This window comes from Chelonia mydas, chromosome 7 (genome assembly GCF_015237465.2).
Source record: "Chelonia mydas isolate rCheMyd1 chromosome 7, rCheMyd1.pri.v2, whole genome shotgun sequence".
Classification (NCBI taxonomy): Eukaryota; Metazoa; Chordata; order Testudines; family Cheloniidae; genus Chelonia; species Chelonia mydas.
In genome coordinates this window covers 50,840,613-50,868,610 of record NC_057853.1, presented here as the reverse complement: position 1 = coordinate 50,868,610, position 27,998 = coordinate 50,840,613, and the positions used below count along the sequence as shown (strand labels likewise).

At 46.2% G+C, this 27,998-nt stretch overlaps 1 protein-coding gene across 1 annotated transcript in view; it reads right to left on the bottom strand.

Moving 5' to 3' along the window:
• Nucleotides 1–6,954: 6,954 nt before the first annotated feature.
• USP4 (ubiquitin specific peptidase 4) overlaps nt 6,955–27,998 on the bottom strand; it is a 94,586-nt gene continuing 73,542 nt past the window's right edge. The window contains 7 exon segments of the mRNA XM_037905571.2: nt 6,955–9,048; nt 9,766–9,854; nt 11,212–11,315; nt 12,692–12,841; nt 13,801–13,916; nt 27,257–27,327; nt 27,407–27,619. Of these exon segments, the coding sequence (XP_037761499.1) occupies nt 8,929–9,048; nt 9,766–9,854; nt 11,212–11,315; nt 12,692–12,841; nt 13,801–13,916; nt 27,257–27,327; nt 27,407–27,619 (863 nt within the window). The 3' untranslated portion in view covers nt 6,955–8,928.

Below are 27,998 nucleotides of genomic sequence, written 5' to 3'. Positions count from 1 at the left end.
AGCCATTGGCCATTATCTTTGAAAACTCGTGGCGAACGGGGGAAGTCCCAGATGACTGGAAAAAGGCTAATGTAGTGCCAATCTTTAAAAAAGGGAAGGAGGAGGATCCTGGGAACTACAGGCCAGTCAGCCTCACCTCAGTCCCCGGAAAAATCATGGAGCAGGTCCTCAAGGAATCAATCCTGAAGCACTTACACGAGAGGAAAGTGATCAGGAACAGTCAGCATGGATTCACCAAGGGTAGGTCATGCCTGACTGATCTAATAGCCTTCTATGATGAGATTACTGATTCTGTGGATGAAGGGAAAGCAGTGGATGTATTGTTTCTTGACTTTAGCAAAGCTTTTGACACGGTCTCCCACAGTATTCTTGTCAACAAGTTAAAGAAGTATGGGCTGGATGAATGCACTATAAGGTGGATAGAAAGTTGGCTAGATTGTCGGGCTCAACGGGTAGTGATCAATGGCTCCATGTCTAGTTGGCAGCCGGTGTCAAGTGGAGTGCCCCAGGGGTCGGTCCTGGGGCCGGTTTTGTTCAATATCTTCATAAATGATCTGGAGGATGGTGTGGATTGCACTCTCAGCAAATTTGCAGATGATACTAAACTGGGAGGAGTGGTAGATACGCTGGAGGGCAGGGATAGGATACAGAGGGACCTAGACAAATTGGAGGATTGGGCCAAAAGAAACCTGATGCGGTTCAATAAGGATAAGTGCAGGGTCCTGCACTTAGGACGGAAGAACCCAATGCACAGCTACAGACTAGGGACCGAATGGCTAGGCAGCAGTTCTGCGGAAAAGGACCTAGGGGTTACAGTGGACGAGAAGCTGGATATGAGTCAGCAGTGTGCCCTTGTTGCCAAGAAGGCCAATGGCATTTTGGGATGTATAAGTAGGGGCATAGCGAGCAGATCGAGGGATGTGATCGTTCCCCTCTATTCGACATTGGTGAGGCCTCATCTGGAGTACTATGTCCAGTTTTAGGCCCCACACTACAAGAAGGACATGGATAAATTGGAGAGAGTCCAGCGAAGGGCAACAAAAATGATTAGGGGTCTGGAACACATGACTTATGAGGAGAGGCTGAGGGAACTGGGATTGTTTAGTCTACGGAAGAGAAGAATGAGGGGGGATTTGATAGCTGCTTTCAACTACCTGAGAGGTGGTTCCAGAGAGGATGGTTCTAGACTATTCTCAATGGTAGAAGAGGACAGGACAAGGAGTAATGGTCTCAAGTTGCAGTGGGGGAGGTTTAGGTTGGACATTAGGAAAAACTTTTTCACTAGGAGGGTGGTGAAACACTGGAATGCGTTACCTAGGGAGGTGGTAGAATCTCCTTCCTTGGAAGTTTTTAAGGTCAGGCTTGACAAAGCCTTGGCTGGGATGATTTGATTGGGGATTGGTCCTGCTTTGAGCAGGGGGTTGGACTAGATGACCTCCTGAGGTCCCTTCCAACCCTGATATTCTATGATTCTATGAGCTGCTCAGAGAGCTAGCTGACACCTCTCAGTGGGATTCTCAGGTGAGATGCTGCACTGCCTCTCTCACTTGCCAGGCTCCATCCAGTAGGCATGCTCTGTGCATGCCTAATTCACAAAGAGAGGCAGGGCTGAGCATGTCAGGACTTCTGTGTGAATCCCTGCTCAGCCAGATTTGGAGGAGGGGTGGAACGTGCATCTCCAGTAAGTGCCCTAGCCAGCAGGTTATAGGGGATTCCGGGGCAGGGGATGCTCAATCTCTCTTACTGAAGCTGTTTTACTTCGCATAAATAACTGAATAAATTAATACAAGACTGGGAAAACCTTTAGAACATCAAATATAACTTGTGGAAGGTCAGGTATAATGGTGAGGAAGCATCACAAGACAAGAGTGACTATGCACTGCAAACTATTGATTAACTCTTCTCAGCTGGTATTTATGTTAACGCCTAGTGGCCTTGAGCCCCTCTTGATGCTTTGCAGGGAAAATAAACTAAAACTAGTAGGTGAGATTCTTGGAAGTTATTTTATAGCTATGGGCAAAATTTATTATAGTTGACTGGAAATGTGAGTTTATTTGATTAACATGAATAAGAATAAACATCCACATAATTTATATGATTAGATTGTAACTTTAGCACCCTCATGGCCAAGACGGAGTATGCTCTGCGGGTGGCTGTGGCCAAGAGAAGGCGTGTGGAGGAATGCAGCAGAGAAACTCCTTCCATCCCAGGGGAAACTGTTCTAAACCCCCAGAGGTAAGCCCCCTCCCCCATCAATAGTACAATTAATATAAAGAGAAGGTTACTCACCTTGTGCAGTAACTGAGATTCTTCAAGATGTGTCCCCCTGTGGGTGCTCCACTCCAGGTGACGGTGTGTCTTGGCGCCACTGATGGGAGAATTTCGGAAGCAGTGCCTGGTCAGGCCACATGTGTGCAAGCTGCTGTCTCACGGCATTGTTTGAGTCTGTTCAGCGCGTGCACAGCCTGACCCCCTCAGTTCCGCGAGACAGCAGCTGCGCACGCACAGCCCAGCCAGGCACTGCTATCGAAGATCTCCAATCAACAGCACCGGGACGCACCGTCACTTGGAATGGAGCACCCACAGGGACAGCACTCAAAGAAGAAATACTGATGTAGAGAGGGATGAATGGAGAAAAAGCAACAGAGGGAGAAGATGAGGGAGTGGTGGAGCAGGCTTACATCCAACAAGAGTCCCCAATGGCCCAGTGCTATCACAACATAAAAGGATGGACGCTGAGCACTACATTTGCACGAGAGTTCAGGAATCCTGGCAGAGTTCCAGTCCAGCGGCAAGTCTTATGTGCTCCTGGTCATCTCTGGCACCAGTGAACTTTCTCCAACAAACCTCTCAGGTGCCCTCTTCTGCCTCTCGCTGCAAATCCACACAGAGCAACTACCTCCCCAAAGGGGTTACAGTATTTTCTCAGTTCATGTATGTTAATTTTAAAGACCAAAGTTTATCAAAAGCTCTGTACTCCCAAATATCTCCCCATATAGGTACACACAAATATACACTGTGATCAGATCACCTCTTAATCTTCTCTTGGAGTAACTAAATAGATTGAGCTCAAGCATCTCACTTGTGAGGCAGGTTTTCCAGACCTCAAATCATTCCTGTAGCTCTTTTCTGATCCCTTTTCAATTTCCTTTCATACCTTTTTGAAGTGTGGACTGGACAGGACATAATATTACAATGGCCTCACCAATGGCTGTATGCAGAGGGAATATCACCTCCCACGTGAGATTCTTCTGTTTATGCACCTGAACAGCACCTTCAGCCACCATATTCCACTGGGAGCTCATATTTCGCTGGTTTCCACTGTGACTCCCAAGTCCTTTTCAGAGTCATTCCTATACAGGATGGGGGACTATATCCTGTAAGTGGAACCTACATGCTTTGTTCCTAGATGTGTGACCTTTTACTTGGCTGTATTGAAGTGTATGTTGCTGCAGTGAGCCCAGCTTACTATGATTGCAGGTTGTTCTGTTGCAGGTCAGTAACTGTCCCCATCATATTCACTGCTCCGCATCCTTTCTGTGATTCTCTGATCTCTCCAACTGCTTCTCCAGCATTCCTGGGGAATTCAACTGTCCCACCCTTCTCCTCACTGCCATCTCAGGGCTCATCCCATGGCCTCCCTTCTTACACTATCCTTCCAGACCATCCTCCCCCATCCCTCTCACCCCACTATCCTTCCAGCACCCAACGTTAGTGTCACAAGAGGCAGCAAAGTTCAATGACCAGTGCACTGGACTGGAACACAGGAAACCTGGGTTCTGGCCGCAGCTCTGCCCTGCTGCATGACCTTGGCCCAGTCACTACCTCTCTCTAAATAGAAAAGGGTTTTAGGGCAGAGACCGTATCTTGGCTGGGGCCTCTAGGTACTATGGGAACACACATAATGGGGACAGGCCTGGAAGGGAGCCCCTGGGTCATCACGTCCATCTCCTGCTATCACAGGCAACCCCATCACATAATCAAACGTGGTGTCTGTCCTTTGCCATCACTCCGTCTGTGGCTTCCTGACCAGGCTCCTCTCCCCTGTGTCATGTTTAAGGCATTTATTATGAAGCTAGTTCACCTGCACACAAAAGCACAGTACTGCCTGCCTGAGGTTGTCTCAGAAGGGAGCTCTGCATGATGCTCTTCTGCAGTCTCAGGCCATGACCGCTCCCCCACAGCCTCTCTCTACGTGCCATTGTTCTCCATCTACTGCAGGACAAGCTCCAGTTCAAGGATCTTTTGTGCCAAAGGATGCACTGGGAGCATTTTCTCCTGGCCTTGCTCCCCCAGAAACAGGGGCAAGCCTTTGGTGTCACTCCTCTTATAGGGGAGGTGGCCAAAGCAGAGAACACATGCCTAATGCAATCCTCCTCAGAGACTCTCATGGCTGCTTCAGGCAGACAGCCCCTGCCTCTTAGCAGGAGACTTCTCCCTTCCCTGAAGGGGGTGTCTGGGGAGAGCAAAAGACATCATTAGTGCGTCTGGTCAAACCTTTGGTCTGTGCCACTTCAGTGGCAGCAGCAAGCAGGCCCTGGAGACTAGATAGCAGAAACATGAGGATGCCCGGGACAGCCCCGACATGTGAGGCTTCTTCAGAATCTTCTGGGTCATAGGGTTGACTTGGCTCTAGGCTCCTAAACTGGGCTGATTAATCCAGGCCAGGACTGCTGCCTATTCAGACTATTCTGCAGCTGGAGGTTGCTTCTTCCATCACAGACTCCATGCTGCCCCTTGGGAGACCCTGTGGGTGGGCAGCACTCCCTCTGGCTGTGGGGAGTGGGCTGGAGCCTGTGCCAGCCTCTCCCAGTGGGATGACAGAGTGCAACTCCCATGCTCAAAGCAGAGACAGGCTGGCAGCTGGCACCTCTCCCACCTCTGGGCTATGCAAGCAGGAATCAAACTGAGGAACCAAGGGCTTGTGTATATACTGGGTCATATCAGTGTACCGAAAGGCAGCATGCTGTAGTGTCCCAAACCCGTGTGCATGCTCCGAGTTCAGTTTAAAGCAGGCTGAGCGTGGCTTAGCTGAAGTTCATCGGGAACAGGTTTAGGCTATGTCTACACTGCACAGCTTACAGCCACGCCGCTAAAAATCATGCAGTGTAGCCACCGTTCGTTGGTTCTCCTGCTGACAAAAAACTTCCATCCCCAACAAGCAGCGTTTGCATCGTCAGCAGGATGACAACGTGCTGTTCACATGGGTGCTTATCGTGGAAAACTTGTGTCTTTGTGGGGTGGGGGTGGGGTGCGGTGCTAAACACCTCTGAAAGACAAAAGTTTTGTCATTCAGTTGCCAGTGTAGACATAGCCTGGGTCTAAACCAAAATAAGCCATTCTTAAAGCAGGTTAGCTAATCCCATGCAAACTTCTGTGTGGGTACTGACTTTGGTTTAAGTATAATCAGTGCAAATCTGTGTGTAGAGAAGACCTTACAGAAAACCCCATAGCTAAATTCCCTCTAAGCTGTGCAGGCGCTCAGTGGTGCGACGGGGAGAGATGCCTCTCCCCCAGCCTCGGACCTGCCACTGCTGGGGAAGAGGTGCCTCTCCCACAACCCCAGCCTCAGAGCTCCTGTGGTGGGGAGAGGCACCTATCCCCCCCGCAGCCCAGGTGCTGCTGCAGGGAGAGAGAGCTGGAGGGAGTCCTCTCTCCCCCCCATTGTAGCCCCAGGGCACCCTGCACCCTAAACCCCTCATCCCCGGCCCCACCCAAGATCCCGCAGCCCTAGCTGGAGTCCTCACCCCCGCACACATCCCAACCCTCTGCCCAGCCCTGAGCCCCCTCCTGCACCCTGAACCCTTCAGCCACACCCGAGAGCCCTCATCCCCAGCCAGAGCCCTCATGCACCCCCACACACCCTAACCCCTCTGCTCCAGCTCTGAACCCCTCATCCCCAGCTCCACCCCAGAGCCCGCACCCCCAGCTGGAGCCCTCCCCCTTCCCCTCAGCCCCCTCCCACACTCTGAACTCCTCAGCACCACCCCCGCCACATGAATTTTGTTATGTGCACCAATATGGAGGTGATGCGTCACACATCACCTCCATATTGGTGCACATAACAAAATTCATTCTGCATATGCGTAGAAAAAAAATAGAGGGTACACTGCCCCAAAGGCCATGAACAGTCCAATATGACAGGCAAGCCTTGGTTAATTTGGCTAAGGAGATGAGAAGCAGCCATAGTCTGTACTGCCACAGAAACCAAAATCCACCATCACACATTAAATTGATGGAGAAACAGTCAGCCAAATCCCTCTCTGCACTCAGACCCAGACCTCTTTGAAGGCAGTGCTAAGAGCTTATGAGTTTGGGCTAATCACTGGTTTTTGAGTAGAAACATGGTTACTGAGGGAGTTAATGACATTTTTTCATGGTAGCCCAGAATATCGCAATCACCCTCTCACAACAGTGGAGCAGTAGTGATGCCATAAGAAGGCTGTTGCAAAATCCTCATTTTGATAGGAGATTTAAACCTTCATTGTTCCAAAAGTGACAAAAATCCAAACATAGGAATGAAACCTGACAGCATATAAGAATTGTTCCTGGCGATCTGGTGCAGATCAGCTGCACAGAAGTACACAGATCCTGAACTGGTCCAGCTGGCTGACAAGGGATGGATCACTTGATGATTACCTGTTCTGTTCGTTCCCTCTGGGGCACCTGGCATTGGCACTGTTGGAAGACAGGACACTGGGCTAGATGGACCTTTGGTCTGATCCCATATGGTCATTCTTATGGTAGCAGTGTGTGGACTTCATGTGGGCCACCTGTGCTTGGGGGATCAGTAAGTAGGAGATAAGCTGGAACTCCTTGTGGTACCAGCATTCCCCTCCTGCCTTTCAGCCTCTTCCCAGGGGCAGTCCCCTGCGAACTAGCCTGTGTCTTAGAGCAGTGACCTATTCATTCTGATCCGAATTCACAGAAGCAAGGTTGAGGACACTAGAAAGCTCCAATGCAGTGCAAACCACTCTTCTTTATTTCCTCTTTGTACAATAAAGTCAGTCACTTACAAAGTGCCAGTCTAAAAACAGATTTGACATTATACAGAATGTACACACCAATCAGAACCCAATCAGCTGGCAGGCAGAGAAGAAGGCCAGATTCCTGTCACCCTTTTTACTGCAGTATATTAGAAGAGATTTCAATTCAGCATCCAAGAATCAGCCTTCAGCCCGATGGATGCCTTTTCAGTCTGACCATACAAAGGAAAGTGGCAAGGTTTCTTGTGTCGATATAGAAAGGGAAGCACATTTGTTACATTATATTGTTCTTCATTTTTAACAGGATCTTCTCTTACTTTTTTTCCCCACTGTCTCCCAAAATTTTTTACTTGAAAGGGGTGGAAAACCCACAATCAAAGATGCTAAACAAAAAAACCAGTGCAGTGCTACAGTTCAAACTTAGCCCCCAGTGAGGGGGAAAGAAAAGAAACATAATATCCACTTAAGCCAAACAAACCAAGAACCAAAACAGCAGAAGCATCAGCAATTATGAGCTAAACAACTCAAACCTCAGTGCTTTAAAAGAACCGCTCTGCCGAGCAGCAGCGCAATGCTAACCAGAGGGATGGGCATACAGCAGCTCCCTTCTCCTTTACAGCAAACCTAGCGAATGCAGCTTTAATCCTGTACTGCGTTCCCACACGGGGCCTTTCCTCCCTCCCTTTTAACTTCTAGGAAATAAACAAATGGGAGGCCGGGGCAGCTGGCAGTGCCTGTATGGGGTGGCACTGGCATGGAACCAGTGTGGACAGCAATGGGGAGAGGGAAGAGTTAGCACCGGGGAGGGCTGGACTGGAGTGAGGCCACTTTCTGACTGGGCCAGCTCCTGGGAAGGATTAGCATCTGGGAGGGTGATATGTAAGGCCGTCTACACAGCAGCAGGTGGAGATCACATGGAAGCTGTGATCACTGGTGCACAGAACCCCCAAGGTTTCACAGGGGTGTCGGGGGTGGGACAAACTCAATCGGGGGGTTGTCAGTCTAGGGATCATCAGCAGGTTTCCATGGGAACTGGCACAAAGGACTCTGAAATATGAATTAATAGTACAAGACCTGGCTGAATTTAGGTCTCAAAGGCCAAGACCTCACCCTGTGATTGTGCTAAGAGTGGGAGCCAGAGCTGAAATCCTACCGTACACACAGGAGTGTGTATATTTTGCAATCAGAGTACAGCTCTCTCCACGTGGCCAGGGGTGCTGCATTTCATTTCCAATGAATTTTCTACTTTTTTGGGACCAAAATGATATGTCTGAATGTGGGAAAGGCCTATGGCTCAGCTGCCCAGAATAGTCAAAGATGTCACCAGCAGCTAGGGACCAGAGCAAATGCACCCAGCTGCTCAGCACAGGAAAAAAGGTGCAAAGGCAGAAAGAAAAAGACAGACACCAGGAGCTGTGGCCACATGGACTGGGGAGTGTGGAAGAGGCACTGCTGGAGCCATAGCAGGAATTCCGGACACTAAGGCTGATGAGATTAGACAGAGAAAATCTGGACTGGGCCTGACAGTTACACACAGAGCTGGCAACAGGCACGCCACAGGAATAGCATTCATGCCCAAATGACACCTCTCTGTCATCTCTGCAACACCCTGCAGCCACCCTCTCCGCCCCAGGCCCCAGCTCCAGCCCCACAACTCAGCCCAGCCCAAGCCTCTCCTTCCCCAGCTCCCAGCCACACAATCCAGACAGATTTACAAAAATTTTATTGAAGCTTTGATATATATAATTTTTGGCCTCTAAATACCCCACGTCAGCTCATTCTTGGGTCCCCAGTGCTATCTTACAACACCGGGCACTAAGCCCCCAACACTAGATTTCCTGCTTGAGAGTCCTACGGAAGGCAGAACGGCAACTGTCAGATGCTCCAGACATGGCGTCAAACAGAGAACTCTACCGAGCAGTCTGAGCGCAGCAGGCTGGGCTCAGTTGGTATCCATGCCATCACACTCTTCCAATGCCAGCTTACTTTCTGCAGGAAGAGATGGGGCTACGTGCTTCTTGCTCTCCCGCCGCTGATAGAATAGCACATATGCAGCTTTCGTCTGCCAAACAAGGAAAGAAAACCAATTTGAGGAAAAGAAACCATCCACGAAGCACAGTTCTGGAAAGCTGATGATGCAGGAGATAACCTATCGCAGACTCCCAATGGGGCAGCTCAGTACTTCTCTGCCTCATGTGGAGGCTGGAGGCCTAGAGGGAAGCATGGCTTGTAATATAGCTGTATGTAGAGATTTATGGAGCTTCAATATCTATAACAAGAGAAACAATCCAGGAAATGCTTTCATATCACCTTACTGCCCTCTCTTCCCCACTGTCTGTGCAGAGCTGGACAGCCCTGGTACCCACCCCACAGATCCTGGGAAGGCTGTAGCTTATCAGGCTCAGGGGCAAGCCATTCAGGCTTTGCTCTGAGAAGCCAGCCCCTCCACCCAAAGGTGTTTTACCAGGAACCTCAGCCAGGGAATCTTTGCAGAGATGTCCTTGTAACAAAAGAAAATCCCCTCCAATGGCTTTTCATGCAGGAAGGGACGTTCGACTCACTCCAAAACACACAGAGCAACCTCAGCAGCACAAAGTCTGCTGCTCCTTCACAGCATCGTCAGCTTGAATCTGACCTCAATCCACAGCAGATTCTAGCCTGCATTTATGATGATTTGATTAATAGAGGCAGAAAACATCTGGGTCCATCCCAGCATGTTCCTGGGTTGTATATCTGGGGATTTCCCCCATCTTGAATTAGTCTGAGTCCAAGTACTCACCACTATTTGATCTTCAGAAGCCATTGATACACTGCTGTCATCAAAGTAGTACCATTTGCCATTCACTTTGTTCTTTGCATATGCAGTATCTGTCACACAAACAGAGTGGCTATCTACATTCAGCAGTAAGGCACGGGGCTCACTAGTGTAACTGTAATACCCCGATGACACTCAATTCTGATAACTCCATCTATAAGAGGTACAAAGTAAGCGTGCGGGGGAAGAGAAAGAGCTTGGGTTTCATTGCTCAGAAGCGATATCAGTAACACGGGAACACAGTGGATCAGAGGCTAGGTCCATCTAGTCCACAGACCTGTTCTGAACAGTGGCCTATCCTAAATGCTTCAGAGGAGGGAGTAAGAAACTTAAATTTCTCTTTGATCCTTCAGTCAGTGGTTGGCTTTTGCCCTCGAGAAGAGGGTTTATACCCACTCCAAATTTATGTTTTAAAATAATCCTAATCTAATGCTAACTGTGGTTTTCCTTGTTGTACATACAGAAGGCCAATCTTCTTTTGAATCCTGTGAATTCCATCCTGCTCTCAGCCTCACGGGGCGCTGACCATGTGCAAGAGAGCTTTCTTAAGTCTACAGGTGCTGCACACAGATGTGAGCATTTGCTGATGAACAGAACGTACAGCCTCCACTGGAAAAGCCAGCCATGTCCCTGCACGGCACAAGACAAGTCCTTCCATATCATTTCTCTTTTTGTTTTTGAAACAAGGATAATAAAAATGCAAAAAATTAAACACTGCATCACATAGCACAGTACGCACCAGAGTGAGGAACAGCGGAAGTTCAGATTCTAGAAGCAGCTTTACTAACCAGTTTCATTGCACAGTATATTCTTATTCCTATTTTAATGGCTCTACTGTTTGCCAGAACGGGTCCCATAAAACACAGAAGGCGCACAGGAAACAATAGCTGAACATTACATTTGTTGTGATCTCAGCACTGAAATTTAATGCTGCCCAAACAGCTTTCCGATCAGTCCTACCAACTGTCTTAATTTCTTCTTCATTAGCCAAGTCCCTGCCCTCCACAATGGCCAGATCCGGGTGTGGATGCAGCAGCCCAGCTCATAAAATGGCTAGCTGCTTCCTGTTGCTGATGAGGTTTAAATGGGGTGGAGCACATCCTTTACTGCCTGCCTCCTTACAGGGAGCCCAGTACATCAATCCATGGACCACCAAGGGGTTAAGGGGGTGGGCGCTGTAAACTCTGATTGAATTTGCTCCCTTGGCTTTTCGGGCAGAACTACAGCTGCGAAACATAGGGATGGGTTGAGCAACTTGCAGCCCCAACATCCCCACCCACTAGTGCCCATCCATCATGACTCCCCACCCCCCAGAGAGAAAGAGTCACTGCTCTCCTGACAGCGATTTTCCCATACAAATACAGCCCTCCTGTCTCCCTGCCGATAAAGAAGAGACAGGTAGTTACTCACAGTGGCCTACTCCCATGGCTCCATAATGATTGGACACTGCAATGAGGTCATACACATACGGATCAGCTGTTGGGTCACAGACAAACTCAGACATGCTCAAATCCCTGAGAAAAAAGTAAGAATACATTGTCATTGTACACATAATAAGGGAAAGGCCTAGTAATAATGAATCATTGTGAACAGCCAGCACCGGGCCAAGGGCTAACCTGTCCCAGTCAATGCTGTTTTTCCTTTTTAATTATTAATGACACATTTGACCCACAAGCCAGTGATGTCGCCCCCTAGGCGGCTGTAATATGGATGGCATCAGCCAGTTTGTTTGCCATCAGGAATGACGGTTACTGGCAAACACAAGTGTTCTTGTGTGGTTAGTGAGAGAGGATGGCTAAGTGCCATGCCAACAGCAATCAATGTAAAACAAGCATGAAGAAGTCAAACTCTTCCATATGATGGATTGGAGCAACACTGGGTAGGCCTATGTCCTGCAGTGGGGTGGTAGCGTCTGAGATGGATGGATGAATGCAAGGCCTTCTCTTGGTAGAGGATGCAGAGGGATGAAGCTGGTGGTCATGCAATATACATGTAATCCACACTAAGAGCGTGGCTCCATCCCCCTCTAAAGGACAATCTACATAGAGAGTCCACTACAGTAAGAGGCTCATGCTTTTAGACCCAGAGGTGTCAGGTTCAACGCCTGCCAGCGACCCATTCCAGGAGCATTGTGTTATATTTGGACACAAAGATCAGAAACAACACTGATACCTGACTTCCAAGAAGGATCTCCAGGTATTACCGCATGTACTGTACCTGCTTTCAGGACACAGATACTGTTACACAAAGAGGACTCCTGCTATGCTTTGCCGATGAACAACTTTCATACCTCATTCGTACATAGCATCTTTCTTTCCAAGTACTTCACACTACTGTTTAAGTAGAGGTAACACTGAACTGGAAATCCTAGCAGATCTACACAGCTGGTACTTTGGAAGGGAAGGAAAGAATATTCAATGAAGCTGCAGGGGAAGGTTAGGCAGCATAGAAATCTCTGGCGTAGAACTTGGCCTGGACATGCTGTTGCCAACACTCTCCTCCATGACTCTCATGAAAATTATCATAGGATCTTTAAAGGACAAAAGTGTTCAGGGTCTGCTGGGACACAGGTTCAAAACGGACTCCGAGGGAATTGTAAAGACGTGGAATCACTGGATTTTCTTAGCAGCATCCTAACCAAGTAGTGGCCAGGCCCATCCCTGCTAAGCTCAGTAGCTCTGCACCGTCATAGCTCCAGGTATCACAGGTCCCGGTAGCACCCCCTTTCCAGAGACAGTTACTAGAGCTTCACTAAGGTCTACTGGCTTGTGTCTCTGGAGGCAGAATCCTATCCTGAGCTATGTCTCCAGTGAGGAGCCCATACAATCGCTACATCAAAAGTGGAGTTTCTTGCTCTGCCCAGTTGTGACTTGCTGGTAAAAAACCCTACCTGATGGGGAATTCAACCACAGTGTCAAGTTTATCCCTCCAGTATCTGTTGTATGAGAAACGTTTTAAATGCACCACCAAAATCCTGGGCAAAGACCATAGATCAAACTTCTTTGTGGCCTGCTGATGCTTCTTGCAGTTAGGGCAGTACCTGAGAAAGGAGCATAAATAGGCATGAAACACCTTCGATATCTGCCTTCTAGCCAAGGGTCTCAAACCCCTTTACAAACAGTATTTTTTGATTAACATATAAAATGCCTATCCCTATCCTAGGCTGCAGTCACCTTTGTCTTTTTTTTTTTTTTATAAATAGGCTTTGAGAACATTACTCTGATTTTTCCCTTCACATATGCAATCTCTTCTTCCCCCAGTACATGCTCTCCACTGCCTTCACGCATTCACCATGTCCCCACCTACGGCTACCCAAATGCCATTGCTCAGAAGCTGTCTCCTCTTCTGGGGGATGAGCTGTAAGAAAAACTCCTGGAGCACTGTATTTTCAGGACGTCTTTCCCCACTCTCCTCTTCCTGTCTTGTCTTCTGTCCTTTTTAGCTTCCTTTCCAATCCTCCCCTCTGCTCCTCTCTTCCCTCTGCTCTATCCTGCCCAAGTGGCAGAGTGAAAGTGACTACATTTCCGAGTTTCTGAAGGTAAGACATTTTGTCAATTTTACTGGAGCCCTAGAACAAAGGTAGTATTGTGTTAGAGAGCACCAGTCCAGCCTGCTTCCACCTGGTAAGAAATGAGGTAGAGTGAGAGAACCATACAGGGTTCGGTGTTAGGACTACAACAGCATGAGGTGCTGAAGGTCAAGTTTGAGGTGGCAGAACTACACAGAGCCTAAGGATAATAACTACAGCAGCTTTCTAAAGGCAATAGAGTAATTGGGTTTTTTTTTTTTTTTTTTTTTGTTAAGGTAACATTCCCTCTCTTGCTGCTGAGGACGGAGGTGCAGTGGCAAAGCTGTGGCTGTGAGAACAGGGGTAGGAAACTAAGGTGCACAGAAAGAGCAGTGGGGGGAAATCTTTACCCAAACAATATTGTTATTTTATAGTATATATAAAGACAGTCCAAGTAAGATGGCTGCCAAGCAGCTGGGTGGTAAACTTACCAAGGGTCATGTTCACCAAGCGTTTCCATTGTAGTAAAGAGTTCTATACAGTCTTTAAGAGCTACAGTAGTTTTCTTCTTCTGTGACTGCAACATACTTGCATCCTTTTCAAATGCCTACCAAAAAAGACGTATGTTAACCCTCTGTATCCTGAAAATGAATATGCTCATCCTAGGCATCTGGAACCACCTTCCCATGCCCTCATACAGGTTATCTGTGTCCCATTTCTACACAGTTCCCTGCCATTTCTTTCTTATCTTCAAAATGAACCCACCCCGTTCCTCTCTTGCTCCAGTGATGACTGTTTGATGAGCCATCCTTTCCTGGATGTAGGCAGTCAGCCTCTTTCTTTCCACCCACAACACCTACATCAACACGCACAATTTCTATTGCTCACAGCTGTGCAGAGCATTCTACAGCGGCAATAAATAAAGGCAGTTTCTTGCACAAGGGTGGTTACTGCTGAAGTTAGGCTTAAAGCAAAAGGAATTTTGTCAGATGTTCATAGACAGAGAAGGAAAAGACAGTCCCTGCTCCAAACAGCTAACAATCTTATTGTACAACAAGAGACAAAAAAGGGGGAAACAAATAAGTACAATTTTATAGCTTGTGTAATGCACGTCATATTGGATTATCATAATTGTCCACTCGGATCTTAAAATCTATTAACCAGACTGGTTACTGGTGGCAGTCTATTACAGACCCTCAGATAAGTCCAGAGAAAAGGATGTGCATTTATTAACTGTAGGAAAAAAATACTGCATTACAGCAGGGGACATACACTGGTGAACCATCTTTGGAGTTTCTAACATTTGTAACACAGGAATTATGGCTCCCAGAGTGTGACTCTATAGGAAATCTCATTCTGACAGAAAGAATTTGATCACTGACCTAAAAAGTAGTGGCTGTCCACGCATAAGTGATTGAGAGTTGGTTACATTTGTGTTGAGCAAACAGAATACACTCAACTAGTTACATACATATATGCAGCTTTCCAGTGGCGAATTTCTCAAAGCCAAAATTAATTTGCTAAATTGACTGGGAGGAAAAATTTAAATAGAGAATCATGAATGAAAGTTGGAGTTTAAGAACATTTCACTTGCTTCCCAAAAAGTTACAATTCCTTATCAGAGAAAAGGCTGTTTGATTAACAAGTAATCTTGGTTAAGACTGTTGTTGTAGGCTTGTTGATCCCAAGATATTAGAGAGACAAGGAGGGTGAGATAATATTAGTCCAATAAAAGATAGTACCTCACCTGCCTTATCTTGGTTAACAGTAACATGAAAGCAGCAATAAAACTAAAACTAAAAATCATTACATAGATGGGGAAAAGGAGCTGAATAGCAATTATATAAATAAGAAGTTAAGAAATACAATCAATTAATAACTGAACCAAAAGGTATATCAACAAAATATCTATAGCCAGTATGGTTAAGGCATTTATTAATGTATCAGGAACAAAAGCAATTCTAGCAATGGTCTAGCACTCTAGGTCCATTATTAGAGGGTGATATTGTCAATGAAGCAGAAAAAGATGAGTTTAATAAATATTTCTGTTCTGTATTTGGATCCAGTCTGAACAATATATCAATATCATATGACAGTTGCTAAGGAGAATGCTAAACATATCTACTATTAAAGTTAAACATTTTCTCTGGATAACTTGTACAGAAAAATTGTAAAGGAGTTGAGAGAGGAGCTTGGTTATTAATGTTTAACAAATTTTGGAAACCTGAGGAAGTTCCAGAGGGTTAGAAGAAACCCAGTATTTTGCCAGTATTTAAAAAGGGTAGCTGAAATGATGTGGGTAACTCTAGGTCAGTTAACCTGACACTGATCCTGATCCTGAGTTAAAGAACAGAAATATAAATGAATACCAATCAACATGATCTCCTGGACAACAGGTATTATTAAACTTGATATTGCTCTTTGACAAGATTCCAAGTCTGGTTGAAAAAGGTAACTGTGCTGACCTAGTATGCTCAAACTTTGTAAGGAGTTCAACGTACATTGCATGACATTCAGAATAAAAAACTAAAGTTATACAAAATCAATATGGCCTGTGTTAAATGGATTACAATCTGTCTGACAGATCTCAAAGTGTGCTGTTAATAAGGAATTAATTACTGGGGGTGTTTCTGGTACGGTTATGCAGAGATTGGTTCTTGACTCAGTGTTATTTAGTATTTTTATCAAGAGTGAGAGTAAAATCACTGCTGATAAAGTATGCACATGATACAAAAATTGGTGGAGTGGTAAACCATGAGGAGAAGTTGCATATAAAGTGTTCAGAACTCCTGGTGAGTCAGGTGGAATCCAACAATACACGCTTTAATACAGCCGAACGCAAAGGCACATGTTTAGGAACAAAGACAGGTATAGCCAAGTAAAAAAGGTATCAGGTGTATTTAGGCTATAGAGGTGAATGTTAATGTTGTAACGTAGGGCCTACAGGCCTCAGGCCTTTAAGACATTTAGTCCTAGGCCTTGGCAAAGCTTAGTCCTACAGCTTATTTTAGACCTCAGGATAAGTTAACTACACTATAAAGATAAGTAAGTTAGCATAAGTAAGTTAGCATAAGATACTTCATAATAAAACCTGCTGAGCCTACGTCTATGTTTGGGAGGCAGGGCGAAATATTAGAGACTTCCTTCAGATAACTGCCCGTTACTATCTTGATAAGGTGAGGTAAATGTGAGTTCCCCTTACACTCACTAACAAGTTAGCCTATGAAAAACAAGGCACCTGAAAAGTAGAGGGCTGTGGAAGTTCAAATAGGGAAAAGGAGTTAAAACCTTAAATAAATATGAATTTCAGTGGGTGTCGCCGTTAACCCATTATCCAAGCTGTATCCCAGTCTGCATGCCTTGCAGGGGGAGACACCAGGATGATGACCACTGGTGGTAAGGATGATGATGAGAATGATGACTAACACTTTGGGTTTTCCCACAAGGAATGGTGTGAATAATGCAAATACTGTGAGTTCTGTGTTGGTCTCTCTCTCCTTCACCAGACTGCAGCACGTATTGTTGTTTGGTTGATTAGTATAGACAGAGCACTATGTAGTCTCTGCTCTACACCATAAAGTCCCACTTCTATTGCTCCTGTAGTTGACCTTGGGGGCTGAATTCTCACATATTAAAGTAGGTGTAAACCTCACTTTGGGTGGGTAATTGGTTAAAGTAACCCACAGCTATAGATAAGGCTACACAGACCACACACCAAGTGTGACGTTGCACTCCATATGCTTATAAGTGTGAATATGATGTAACTGGAATATGCTTTATGCAAAAGGTCTCTTTTAAGATATCATTACAAAGCTTATAATCTACTGAATATATTCCTCCTATTTGTATGCATGTATCATATATATCTGAAGATAGAAATATGAAGTATAACTCTGAAGTCCTATTGTAATTATGCGAAGTGTGGGCCATTAACGGTGATTTGGAAGCTTGATGGCTCCCATTTACTAGGACAATTGGTTGTAAATGATCTGTTTACTTGCACACCTTCCTGGGTTCATGCGGGCCAGCCCTGGAAGAATGGAGGCTGGGGTTTCACAGGACATGTGAACATATCACCTGATACTGGAATCCATCTTAAACCTGGTGCTTTTCCATTTAGAAGGAGGGGTGGGGACCCAGAGACACAAAAGATTCCTGCCTTGTGCCAAAGACATAAAAGGGCGTGGAACAGAATAAAGGGGGCTACCAGTCTTAAGAACACCCCTAGTTTCTACCTAAGATGTCTGCTGGAACTAACAAGGATTGTACCAGGGGAATGGATTGGGCCCAGACTAGGAAGGAGTCTAGTCTGTGAAAGAAGCTTATTGGAACATCTCTGAGGGTGAGATTTTACCTGTATTCACTTTCTTAATGTATTAGTCTTAGACTTGCATGTTTTTGCTTTACTCTGTCTGTTATTACTTGAAACCACTTAAATTCTACTTTTTATTCTCAATAAAATCACTTTTGTTTATTAATTAACCCAGAATAAGTGATTAATACCTGGGGGAGCAAACAGCTGTGCATATCTCTCTATCAGTGTTCTAGATTATGCGTTTACCCTGTCTAAGCTTTATACAGAGTAAAACGGATTTATTTGGGGTTTGGATCCCATTGGGAGCTGGGTGCTGGAGATCGGAAACCTGCTGAGTAGTTTTTGGTTAAAGTCTGCAACTTTGGGGGCGTGGACCAGACCTGGGTCTGTGTTGCAGCAGGCTAGCATGTCTGGCTCAACAAGGCAGGGTTCTGGAGTCCCAAGCTGGCAGGGAAAACGGGCTCAGAGGTAATTCCAGCACATCAGGTGACAGTCCCAAGGGGGTCTCTGACTGAACCCGTCACACAGACCATGGGAGACTGTATTCTGGAAAGCAGTGACTGAAAAGCATTAAAGGATCATCACAGATAATTCAAACATGAATGCCAGTGCAATGCTGTCGCGAAAATTACCACAACTACGGTAAGTTTAGTAACTGTTTTTTTCTTTTTCAAGTGATTGCACATGTCCATTCCACTGCTGGTGACTCACAAGCAGTCCCATCTGGAGGTGGGTGTTGAGTCTATTTAAACAGGGATTGGAGGACAACTTGTCCAAATGTAACATCTCTAGAGTGTTGACAGATTGCACAGTGAGAGGCAAACAAGTGACATGACGGTCAGGTTGCTGCTTTGCAAATGTCTAATATGGGCATGTGAGCCAAAAATGCCACAGAGGATGCTTGGGATCTAGTTGAATGACCCAGTACTCTCTCTGGTGGCTTCATATTAGCCAACTGGTAACGCAGGTGAATACAATTGGTATCCATGACAAAACCCTTTGCGTGGAAACCTGACTGCCCTTCATTCTGTCCACAAATGCAACAAACAATTGAAATGAATACCTGAAAGATTTAGCCCATTCCAGATAAAATGCTAATGCTCTTCTAACGTCTAGAATGTGCAGTCTCTCCTCTCCCTTATTATTGTGAGGCTTTGGGAAAGTCAGCAAGAAAATTGCTTGGTTAATATGAAAAGTGGAGACCACTTTCATAAGAAAATTTGGATGGGGACAAAGGCAGACATTAGCCACATAAAAAAAATATAGGAAGGATCTGATATTAACGCCCTCAGCTCCCCTACTCTCCTGGCCAATGTATGGCTACTAAAAATGAAAAGTACAACAGGGGGCAAATCACTAGCGGTTTGAAGGAGGGACCCATCAGCTTTTTTAAGACTGAATTCAGGCGCCATGGTGAAATAGGACGCTGTACATCTAGAAACAATCTGTCTAAATCCTCTAAAAATCGTATGGCCTCAGGGGTGAAAAGCCAATATAGGAAATTGAACAGGGTACACCTGGCAAACTGCCTATCATTGATGTTTCATTTACAAAAGATAGTCCAGCACATGCTGAATAGAAGCAAGAATAGGGGAGACCTGTGGAACTCCTTGCCTGAGGAGGTTGTGAAGGCTAGGACTATAACGGGATTTAAAAGAGAACTAGATAAATTCATGGAGGTTAAGTCCATTAATGGCTATTAGCCAGGAAGAGTAAGGAATGGTGTCCCTAGCCTCTGTTTGTCAGAGGGTGGAGATGGATGGCAGGAGAGAGATCACTTCATCATTATCTGTTATGTTCACTCCCTCTGGGGCACCTGGCATTGGCTACTGTCGGCAGACAGGATACTGGGCTGGATGGACCTTTGGTCTGACCCAGTATGGCCATTCTTATGTACATCTCTGCTACCCAGCCCTGAGGGCATCTGAGAAACAGTCTGGTGTACTGCATTATGTAAGTGCACGCTGCCACATGCCCCAGAAGCCTTAAACAACTTCTCCCCATGGTAAAGGGATAAGCCTTCAGTCTAGAATGAGGCTTCACATTGTAAGAAGCCTTGCCTGTGGTGGTAAAGCCAGGACCTCTCCAATAAATTCTACTTTCTGGACTGGAGACAGGACTGACTTGTCTGAGTTGATCAGGAGGCCTAGTGTGTTGAAGGTGCATTGGATTATGCAAATGATGGGCACCACCTGTGACCTGGCTCGACCTCTTATCTGCCAGGGCCCCATGTATTCCCTTACCTGCACGACTACCTTCTGGAGGAATGCTGCTACTGCCTCAAGCACTTTGTAAGAACACATGGGGCAGCCAAGAGATCGAAGGAGAGAACTGTGAACTGATAATGGCAGCCACTGACAGTGTATCTCAGAAACTTTCTGTGGCTCCGATGAATTTCCATTGGAAATTGGGCATCCTTTAAGTCAAGAGCAGCAAATCAGTCCCCCAGCTCCAGTGGAGGAAGAGTGTATGTTAGAATGACCGTCTGGAATTTTGCCTTTTTCAGGAATTTGTTTAACCGCCTTACATCTAAAATAGGCCTGGAGATCCCCTTTTGCTTACAGGCTCAGGAAGTATTGGGAGTAAAACCCCTTTCTCCTGAATAAAGGAAGGACCTCCACTATAGCTACTACAAGGAGAGAGGTGATTGTATCTCTTGCAGTAATACTGTCTTGTCAGAGGGGTAGAAATAAAATGGATCATGTATCCCAGTTCCACCATGCTTAGAACCCACTGATCTGTTGTGATGTGGGGCCAAGCAAGAAGGAACTGGACAGGCCGTTTGCAAAAACTGAAAAAGATGACACTCAGAACGGATATTCTGCTCTCGACCTTCCAGTCAAAAAGCTCTTGGAAGATGCTGCCTCCTTTAATGAACAAGCAGCTGCAGAAGCAGAGGGCAGCAATGGTCGTTGTTTGTAACCTCTGCTCCTTCTCCTTGGCAGGTCTTGGGTTTGAGGAGCAAACCACTGAAAACACTGAGACTGATGAGGGCAGAATACATTCCGCTTCAGAGCTGGGGTGTAAATGCCCAGAGATTTCAGGGCTGCTTTAGTGTATTTGAGACTATGGAGAGTTTCGTCTGTCTTTCCTGAACTATCTGTTGCACTCCTGGGGAGAGGCCAGAAGAGTGTAATCAGGACAAGCGCCTCATCGTGATAGAGGCCAAGCTGCAGAATCTGCTGTATCAACACCCGCCAGCAGAGCCGTTCTGGTGACCAACTTGCCCTCCTTTACTAAGGACTGGAACTCCGGTTTCCTCTCATCTGGTAGCTTGTCACTGAGCTTCAAAACCGTGTCCCAAAGGTTGAAATTTTAACACCCCAGCAAAGCTTTCTGGTTTGCAATACAAATCTATAATCCACCTATGGAATAAAGCTTCCATGCAAATAAGTCCAGCTTCTTGTCCTCTCCTTTTTAGGGTTGGTGCCTGGCGCCCCATCTTTCTTTTTCAGTGGCTGGTACCACAAAAGGGAGCCTTGAGGGGCATGGTTATTTAGATCCTTGAACCCCTGGGAGGGGACATGGTACTCCACTCTCTTTGCAGTCAGAGCAGGGAAGCCAAGGTCTGCCAGAGCAATGGTTTTCAATAGTCTTCATTTGTGGACCCCTAAAAATTTTCAAATGGAGATGCGGACTCTTTTGGAAATCTATTCAATCAATGTTCAAAGTTCTTGATGCCCAGTAGATGGAGCCAGCTGAGGTGGCTACAGGGAAGCTATTGATTGGTGTGATAGAATACACCCCTGTGTTCACACCCTCCTGTAATAATCTTTGTACAAAGTAAGTTCATCATTTGAAAACTCATAACTTGCTGATCAATATCACAGAATCATGGAAGATTAGGGTTGGAAGAGGCCTCAGGAGGTCATCTAATCCAACCCCCTGCTCAAAGCAGGACCAACACCAACTAAATCATCCCAGACAGGGCTTTGTCAAGCTGGGCCTTAAAAACCTTGAAGGATGGAGATTCCACCCCACCCCTCCCCCCAGGTAACCCATTCCAGTGCTTCACCACCCTCCTAGTGAAATAGTGTTTCCTAATATCCAACCTAGATCGCCCCCACTGCAACTTGAGACCATTGCTCCTTGTTCTGTCATCTGCCACCACTTAGAACAGCCGAGCTCCAGACTCTTTGGAACCCCCCTTCAGGTAGTTGAAGGCTGCTATCAAATCCCCCCTCACTCTTCTCTTCTGCAGACTAAACAAGCCCAGTTCCCTCAGCCTCTCCTCATAAGTCATGTGCCCCAGCCCCCTGATCATTTTCGCTGCCCTCTGCTGGACTCTCTCCAATTTGTCCACATCCTTTCTGTAGTGGGCGGCCCAAAACTGGACACAATACTCCAGATGTGCCTCACCAGTGCCGAATAGAGGTGAGTAATCACTTCCCTCAATCTGCTGGCAATGCTCCTACTAATGCAACCCAATATGCCGTTAGCCTTCTTGGCAACAAGGGCACACTGCTGACTCATATCCAGCTTCTCAGCCACTGTAATCCCCAGGTCCTTTTCTGCAGAACTGCTGTTTAGCCAGTCGGTCCCCAGTCTGTAGCGGTGCATGGGATTCTTCCATCCTAAGTGCACGACTCTCACTTGTCCTTGTTGAACCTCATCAGATTTCTTTTGGCCCAATCCTCCAATTTGTCTAGGTCACTCTGGACCCTATCCCTACCCTCCAGCATATCTACCTCTCCCCCCAGCTTAGTGTCATCTGCGAACTTGCTGAGGGTGTAATCCATCCCATCATCCAGATCATTAATAAAGATGTTGAACAAAACCAGCCCCAGGGGTACTCTGCTTGATACCGGCTGCCAACTAGACATCAAGCCGTCTATCATTACCTGTTGAGCCCGAGAATCTAGCCAGCTTTCTTTCCATCTTATAGTCCATTCATCCAATCCATACTTTTTTAACTTACTGGCAAGAATACTGTGGGAGACTGTATCAAAAGCTTTGCTAAAGTCAAGTTATATCATGTCCACTGCTTTCCCCATATCCACAGAGCCAGTTATCTCACCATAGAAGGCAATCAGGTTGGTCAGGCATGATTGCCCTCGGTGAATCTATGCTGACTGTTCCTCATCACCTTCCTCTCCTCCAAGTGCTTCAAAATGGTTTCCTTGAGGACCTGCTCCATGATTTTGCTGGGGACTAAGGTGAGGCTGACCAGTCTGAAGTTCCCTGGGTTCTCCTTCTTCCCTTTTTTAAAAAGATGGGCACTATATTTGCTTTTTTCCCATCGTCCGGGACTTCCCCCAATTGCCATGAGTTTTCAAAGATAATGGTCAATGGCTCTACAATCACATCAGCCAATTCCCTCAGCACTTCGGATGCATTAGACCTGGACCCATGGACTTGTGCAGGTCCAGCTTTTCTAAATAGTCCTTAACCTGTTCTTTCACCACTGAGGGCTACTCGCACCTCCTCCCCATGCTGTTTTGCCCAGGACAGCAGTGTGGGAGCTGACCTTGTCTGTGAAGATCGGGGCAAAAAAAGCAATGACTACTTCAGCTTTTTCCACATCACCTGTCACTATGTTGCCTTCCCCCATTCATTAAGAGTCCCACACTTTTCCTGACCTTTTTCGTGTTGCTAACAATACCTGTAGAAACCCTTCTTGTTACCCTTCACATCCCTTGCTAGTTGCAACTCCAGTTGTGTTTTGGCTTTCCTGATGACACCCCTGCATGCTCGAGCAATATTTTTATACTCCTCCCTAGTCATCTGTCCAAGCTTCCACTTCTTGTAAGCTTCCTTTTTGTGTTTAAGCTCACCGAAGATTTCACTGTTAAGCCAAGCTGGCCGCCTGCCATATTTGCTATTTTTTCTGCACATCAAGATGGTTTGTTCCTGCGCCCTCAATAAGGCTTCTTTAAGATAAAGCCAGCTTGGTAAAGTTGTAAAATACAGCCAGCTTGCTAAAGTGTGATACCATACTTGGTATACCACACTTAGTAAAGAAAGTGTGATACCATAAAATATCATGGTAAAGTGCATATAGCAACATTAGAGGTTAAGTTATGAACATAAGCTGAAATCATGATTGAAGTATGTTTACCAGGTAGGTCAGGAGAGTAGTTAAACCAGTGTCTCAAAGACCAAGGGCAAGCTGACACTCCAGCCAGTTGTCAACTAAGAGGATGGGCCATTAACTACAAAGTGGTCATTCTTTGGCCAGAAAGCAGGGCAGGGAAAAAGATTTGCATCTTAGCAAAGAGAAAGCCTGGTGTCCCTTCCTCCAGCAGACTGCCAGTCTCCTGGTTCTCAGCTGGAAATACTGTACTTTTCAAAGAGGAAATATATGGGGCAAACCCAAGACACCTCTCTTTCTCCCCATCTGTCTCTGGCATTGCACTGAAGACAAAGGAAAACAGCCACTGGACATTGAGGGAAGGGAGCCTGACCTAAAGAGTTTGGTCAGTAATGCAGCTGGAACCATGTGATGAGAAACTTTGCTTAGAATCTAATAGAGTTTAAGTAAGCACTAGAAAGTGTTCTTATCTTTATTTTTTTTGTAACCATTTCTGACTTTTATGCCTCATTACTTGTACTCACTTAAAATCTCTCTGTTAATAAATTTGTTTTATTGTTTCATCTAATGCACAATGTAAAGTGTCTGGGTAACTTCATTTATCAGATAAGCTGGTGTACGTTATAGCCTTAAGGGAATAACAAACAGTATTTCTGGACTGTGTGGGAGAGGGCTGGACACTGCGGAATATACATTTCTGGGGGAAAGTTTGGGATTGGGAGTGTGTTGGGGTTCCCCTGCAGTAATAATCAAAGATGCTGAGAGAGGCTGGCAGGCTGCAGTTCACACAAGCATCTGATAGTGACCAACAGACTGGTGGCTGTTTGAAAGCAGTCCATGTTGGAGGCTACAGCAAGGCATTGCAAAGGCACCCCAGGTTACAGAGCAGGGGTGACACAGCCACTCCCTGGTCTGGATTGCACCCCAATATGCCACAGGGGTATTGATGCTCCTGATGCCAGTAGATGAAGCCAGCTGAGGTGGCCGCAGGGATGCTACTGATTGGGCAGGAAGCCCCACAGGTTCCAAAAGGTCCACCGGTAAGGACCCAGTTCCCAACTATGCTTAGTCCTGAGGTCTCTCCTATAAGCATCCTGCTGGTACTGAGGCAGAAACCACGCTGGGCAGCAACACATCCCTCCTAATGGGACCAGCTAGCATACATAGGATCCCACTTCAGAGTCTGATGAGGAAGAAACCTCCTCTTCTTGTGGTCACAGCCATACCCATTGGTAGCAATGAAGAAGGCTCAGAATCTGAAGAAAGGGGAGCTGGGGAGACCATCTGCGGCTTTTCCTTGGATGGTCCAGCCCTAACTGGTACCCTGATGGCACAATCCGATGGAGCTGCTTGGTGCAGGGGTGAAGGCACTGGAAGCAGTATCTTGAGGGCAGGGAGAGGCTTTTGAACTGCTGGTGACGGCAACACAGAGGTTTAACAACCCTCTCGTAGCCTCAAATGCCTTAGGGGTAGACAGTAACAGGAAGACACACTGTGGTGCAAGGAGATGCCGACTAAAGTGCTTCGGGAGTCAGTCTCAACAGGCCTGCGCTGGGCTTTGAAGTCAACAAAATCCCCTGTTTAGAGGTATGCTCTGATGAGTGCTTCCTCTTGGAATGCCCTCCCGAGTCTTCAGAAGAACTCATCTTCTTTACGTCTGTCGACACACCTAGTATCAACTCCAATTTCTGATGCCTCTGTTACTAACTATGCTGATCCATCTCTTGGTACCGGTTGCCCAGTGGTGAGCTGCTCTTGACCGACACCAAGGTACTCAGTACCTGGACTGAGGCAGATCGCTCAGATGGAGGACACAATGCCAGTTCCATCAGGAGATATTTTAATCTGGCTGCCCTATCTTTTTTTAGAATGTGGCTTAATGGCCTTACAAATGCCACACCTATCACTCACATGAGCCTCCCCCACGAACTTAAGGCAGCTGGGGTGAGAGTCATTATTAGGCATTGCCTTGCTGCTAGAGTGTCAGGGCTTGAAACCCAAAGAGCAAGGCATATCTTCAGTAGTGGGGCCAGTACCCAAACTGGGTGCCATAACCACACAAAGTAACAAAAACAATTATTTTCTGTACTGACTATAGACAGGTACTATTCACAAGTATGGAGTAGAGACTTGCAGAAGCAAGGCCAGGGAGCTCCAAAAACTGTCACAGGGGGTAGGAAGGAACTGAAGGGGGTTGGGGCAGCTCATCCCTTTATGCCTGCGTGGTGTGGGTGCTCAGGCCGCCCCAACGGGTAACACTAACAGCTGAAACTCTCCTACACCTATACACTGGAGCGCACAAACACCTACTGTGGAATGGGTATTTGCAATCACTTGAAGAACTGGAGTTTACCTCTATTGCCTCCCAGGATACTCTTGGATCCTAAATGTGGTTAATCTGCAACAGCAGCATGTGACTGCATACGTACATGCCTGTCGGTTGTAAATGAGGGTAGGTTTGTGTCAGTTTTCTCCCTCCCGACATGCACACTGCAATCAAAATCTCACTTTAAGAAGTCTGCAGACCCTAGCATGAGAAACTAGAAACATTTCTCCATGCTTACCTGAAAGTTTCCTTTCTCTCAGCAGTAAGGTCCACAGATCCAGACCAGACACAGAGCAGATCATTCTCAGTTACAAACTGGGACCCCAATTCAGGATTTAAGTCAATAAGAAATGTTCAAGTTCCTGTTAAGCTCTGCAGAACATAACTGTAATATCTTTCAACTGTTCCGGAAGTGAATTCTGAACTAGTCTACTGACCAGAGAAAAAGAAAAGGAGTACTTGTGGCACCTTAGAGACTAACCAATTTATTTGAGCATGAGCTTTCGTGAGCTACAGCTCACTTCATCGGATGCATACTGTGGAAACTGCAGACGACATTATATACACAGAGACCATGAAACAATACCTCCTCCCACCCCACTCTCCTGCTGGTAATAGCTTATCTAAAGTGATCATCAAGTTGGGCCATTTCCAGCACAAATCCAGGTTTTCTCACCCTCCGGGGGGGCGGAGGGTGAAAAAACCTGGATTTGTGCTGGAAATGGCCCAACTTGATGATCACTTTAGATAAGCTATTACCAGCAGGAGAGTGGGGTGGGAGGAGGTATTGTTTCATGGTCTCTGTGTATATAATGTCTTCTGCAGTTTCCACAGTATGCATCCGATGAAGTGAGCTGTAGCTCACGAAAGCTCATGCTCAAATAAATTGGTTAGTCTCTAAGGTGCCATAAGTACTCCTTTTCTTTTTGCGAATACAGACTAACACGGCTGTTACTCTGAAACCTGACCAGACAAACTATCCTTTGCTGTGCAAGTTCTCAAACTGGCTAGGTTTTCAGGGCAGGGGCAAATCCCACTGCCAGGGACTGACAGCTCTGGTTCTGCCTCCTGAGGAAGTAGGCTGAAGGCCCACTGGAATGGATCTGTAGACCTTATTATTAGAAGTTTTCAGGCAAATGGATAAATTTTCCTCTTCCATACTGGACTCTGATTCCTAGGAGGGGGCTGCTCTTGCATTCTGTATCAGCATCTCTGCATTTGCTTAACTCCAGCTAGAGATCACATCATTAACCTTTGAAGAAGCAAACTACTGACCTGTGACTCTTGTTCATCAAACAGCAGCTTCCGGGTGTCTGGATCCAAGTCAATAGCAAGGGTAGCATAGGCTGCAGGACAGAACAATGAGTCAGGGTTGCTGTCAGCATACTACTGAAGGGAGAGCTAAGAGTTACAGAGGATACCTACAATTCAGTTTTAGAAGTTTCCCCTCCGTCGTAATTGAGTTTATCTCAGAGGTCCCATAGGAATTCACAAGGCTAAAGGTGAACAGATGCTTCTTGTGATGCTGCCCTTCCTTCCCCAACAAATCATGTGCACAACCCTCTGACTGGCAGGAATCTGTTTCTGAGGCTTTTTCCCTGCCCTCCTCATCTCCATCCTGATGTTCCATCTCTTCAACTGGTGAAAATTAAAAACAACAAGCACAATATTACATGCTCTGTAGCCTTTATAGAGACACAATTACCGCACCGAGAACCATGCTGTGTGAGCTCGTTAGGAGAGGCACACTCTGCTTACATGACACACAAATGCCAATGAAGATGTGGCAGAAGCTGCTTTACAACAAACCAACTAAAAACAGTAGATTCACACTTTAAAGAAGAAATTTACATTTGCTAATCAGTTGCACCTCAAAGGCATTTTTTTCCTATTGAGGGATCTAGGTAATACAACCTGGGTTTTACCACCTCAGATTCCTAGACTCTAAAGGGGACCATTGTGATCACATAATCTTACCTCCTATATTACACAGGCACAGGGACTTCCCTGAATTAAT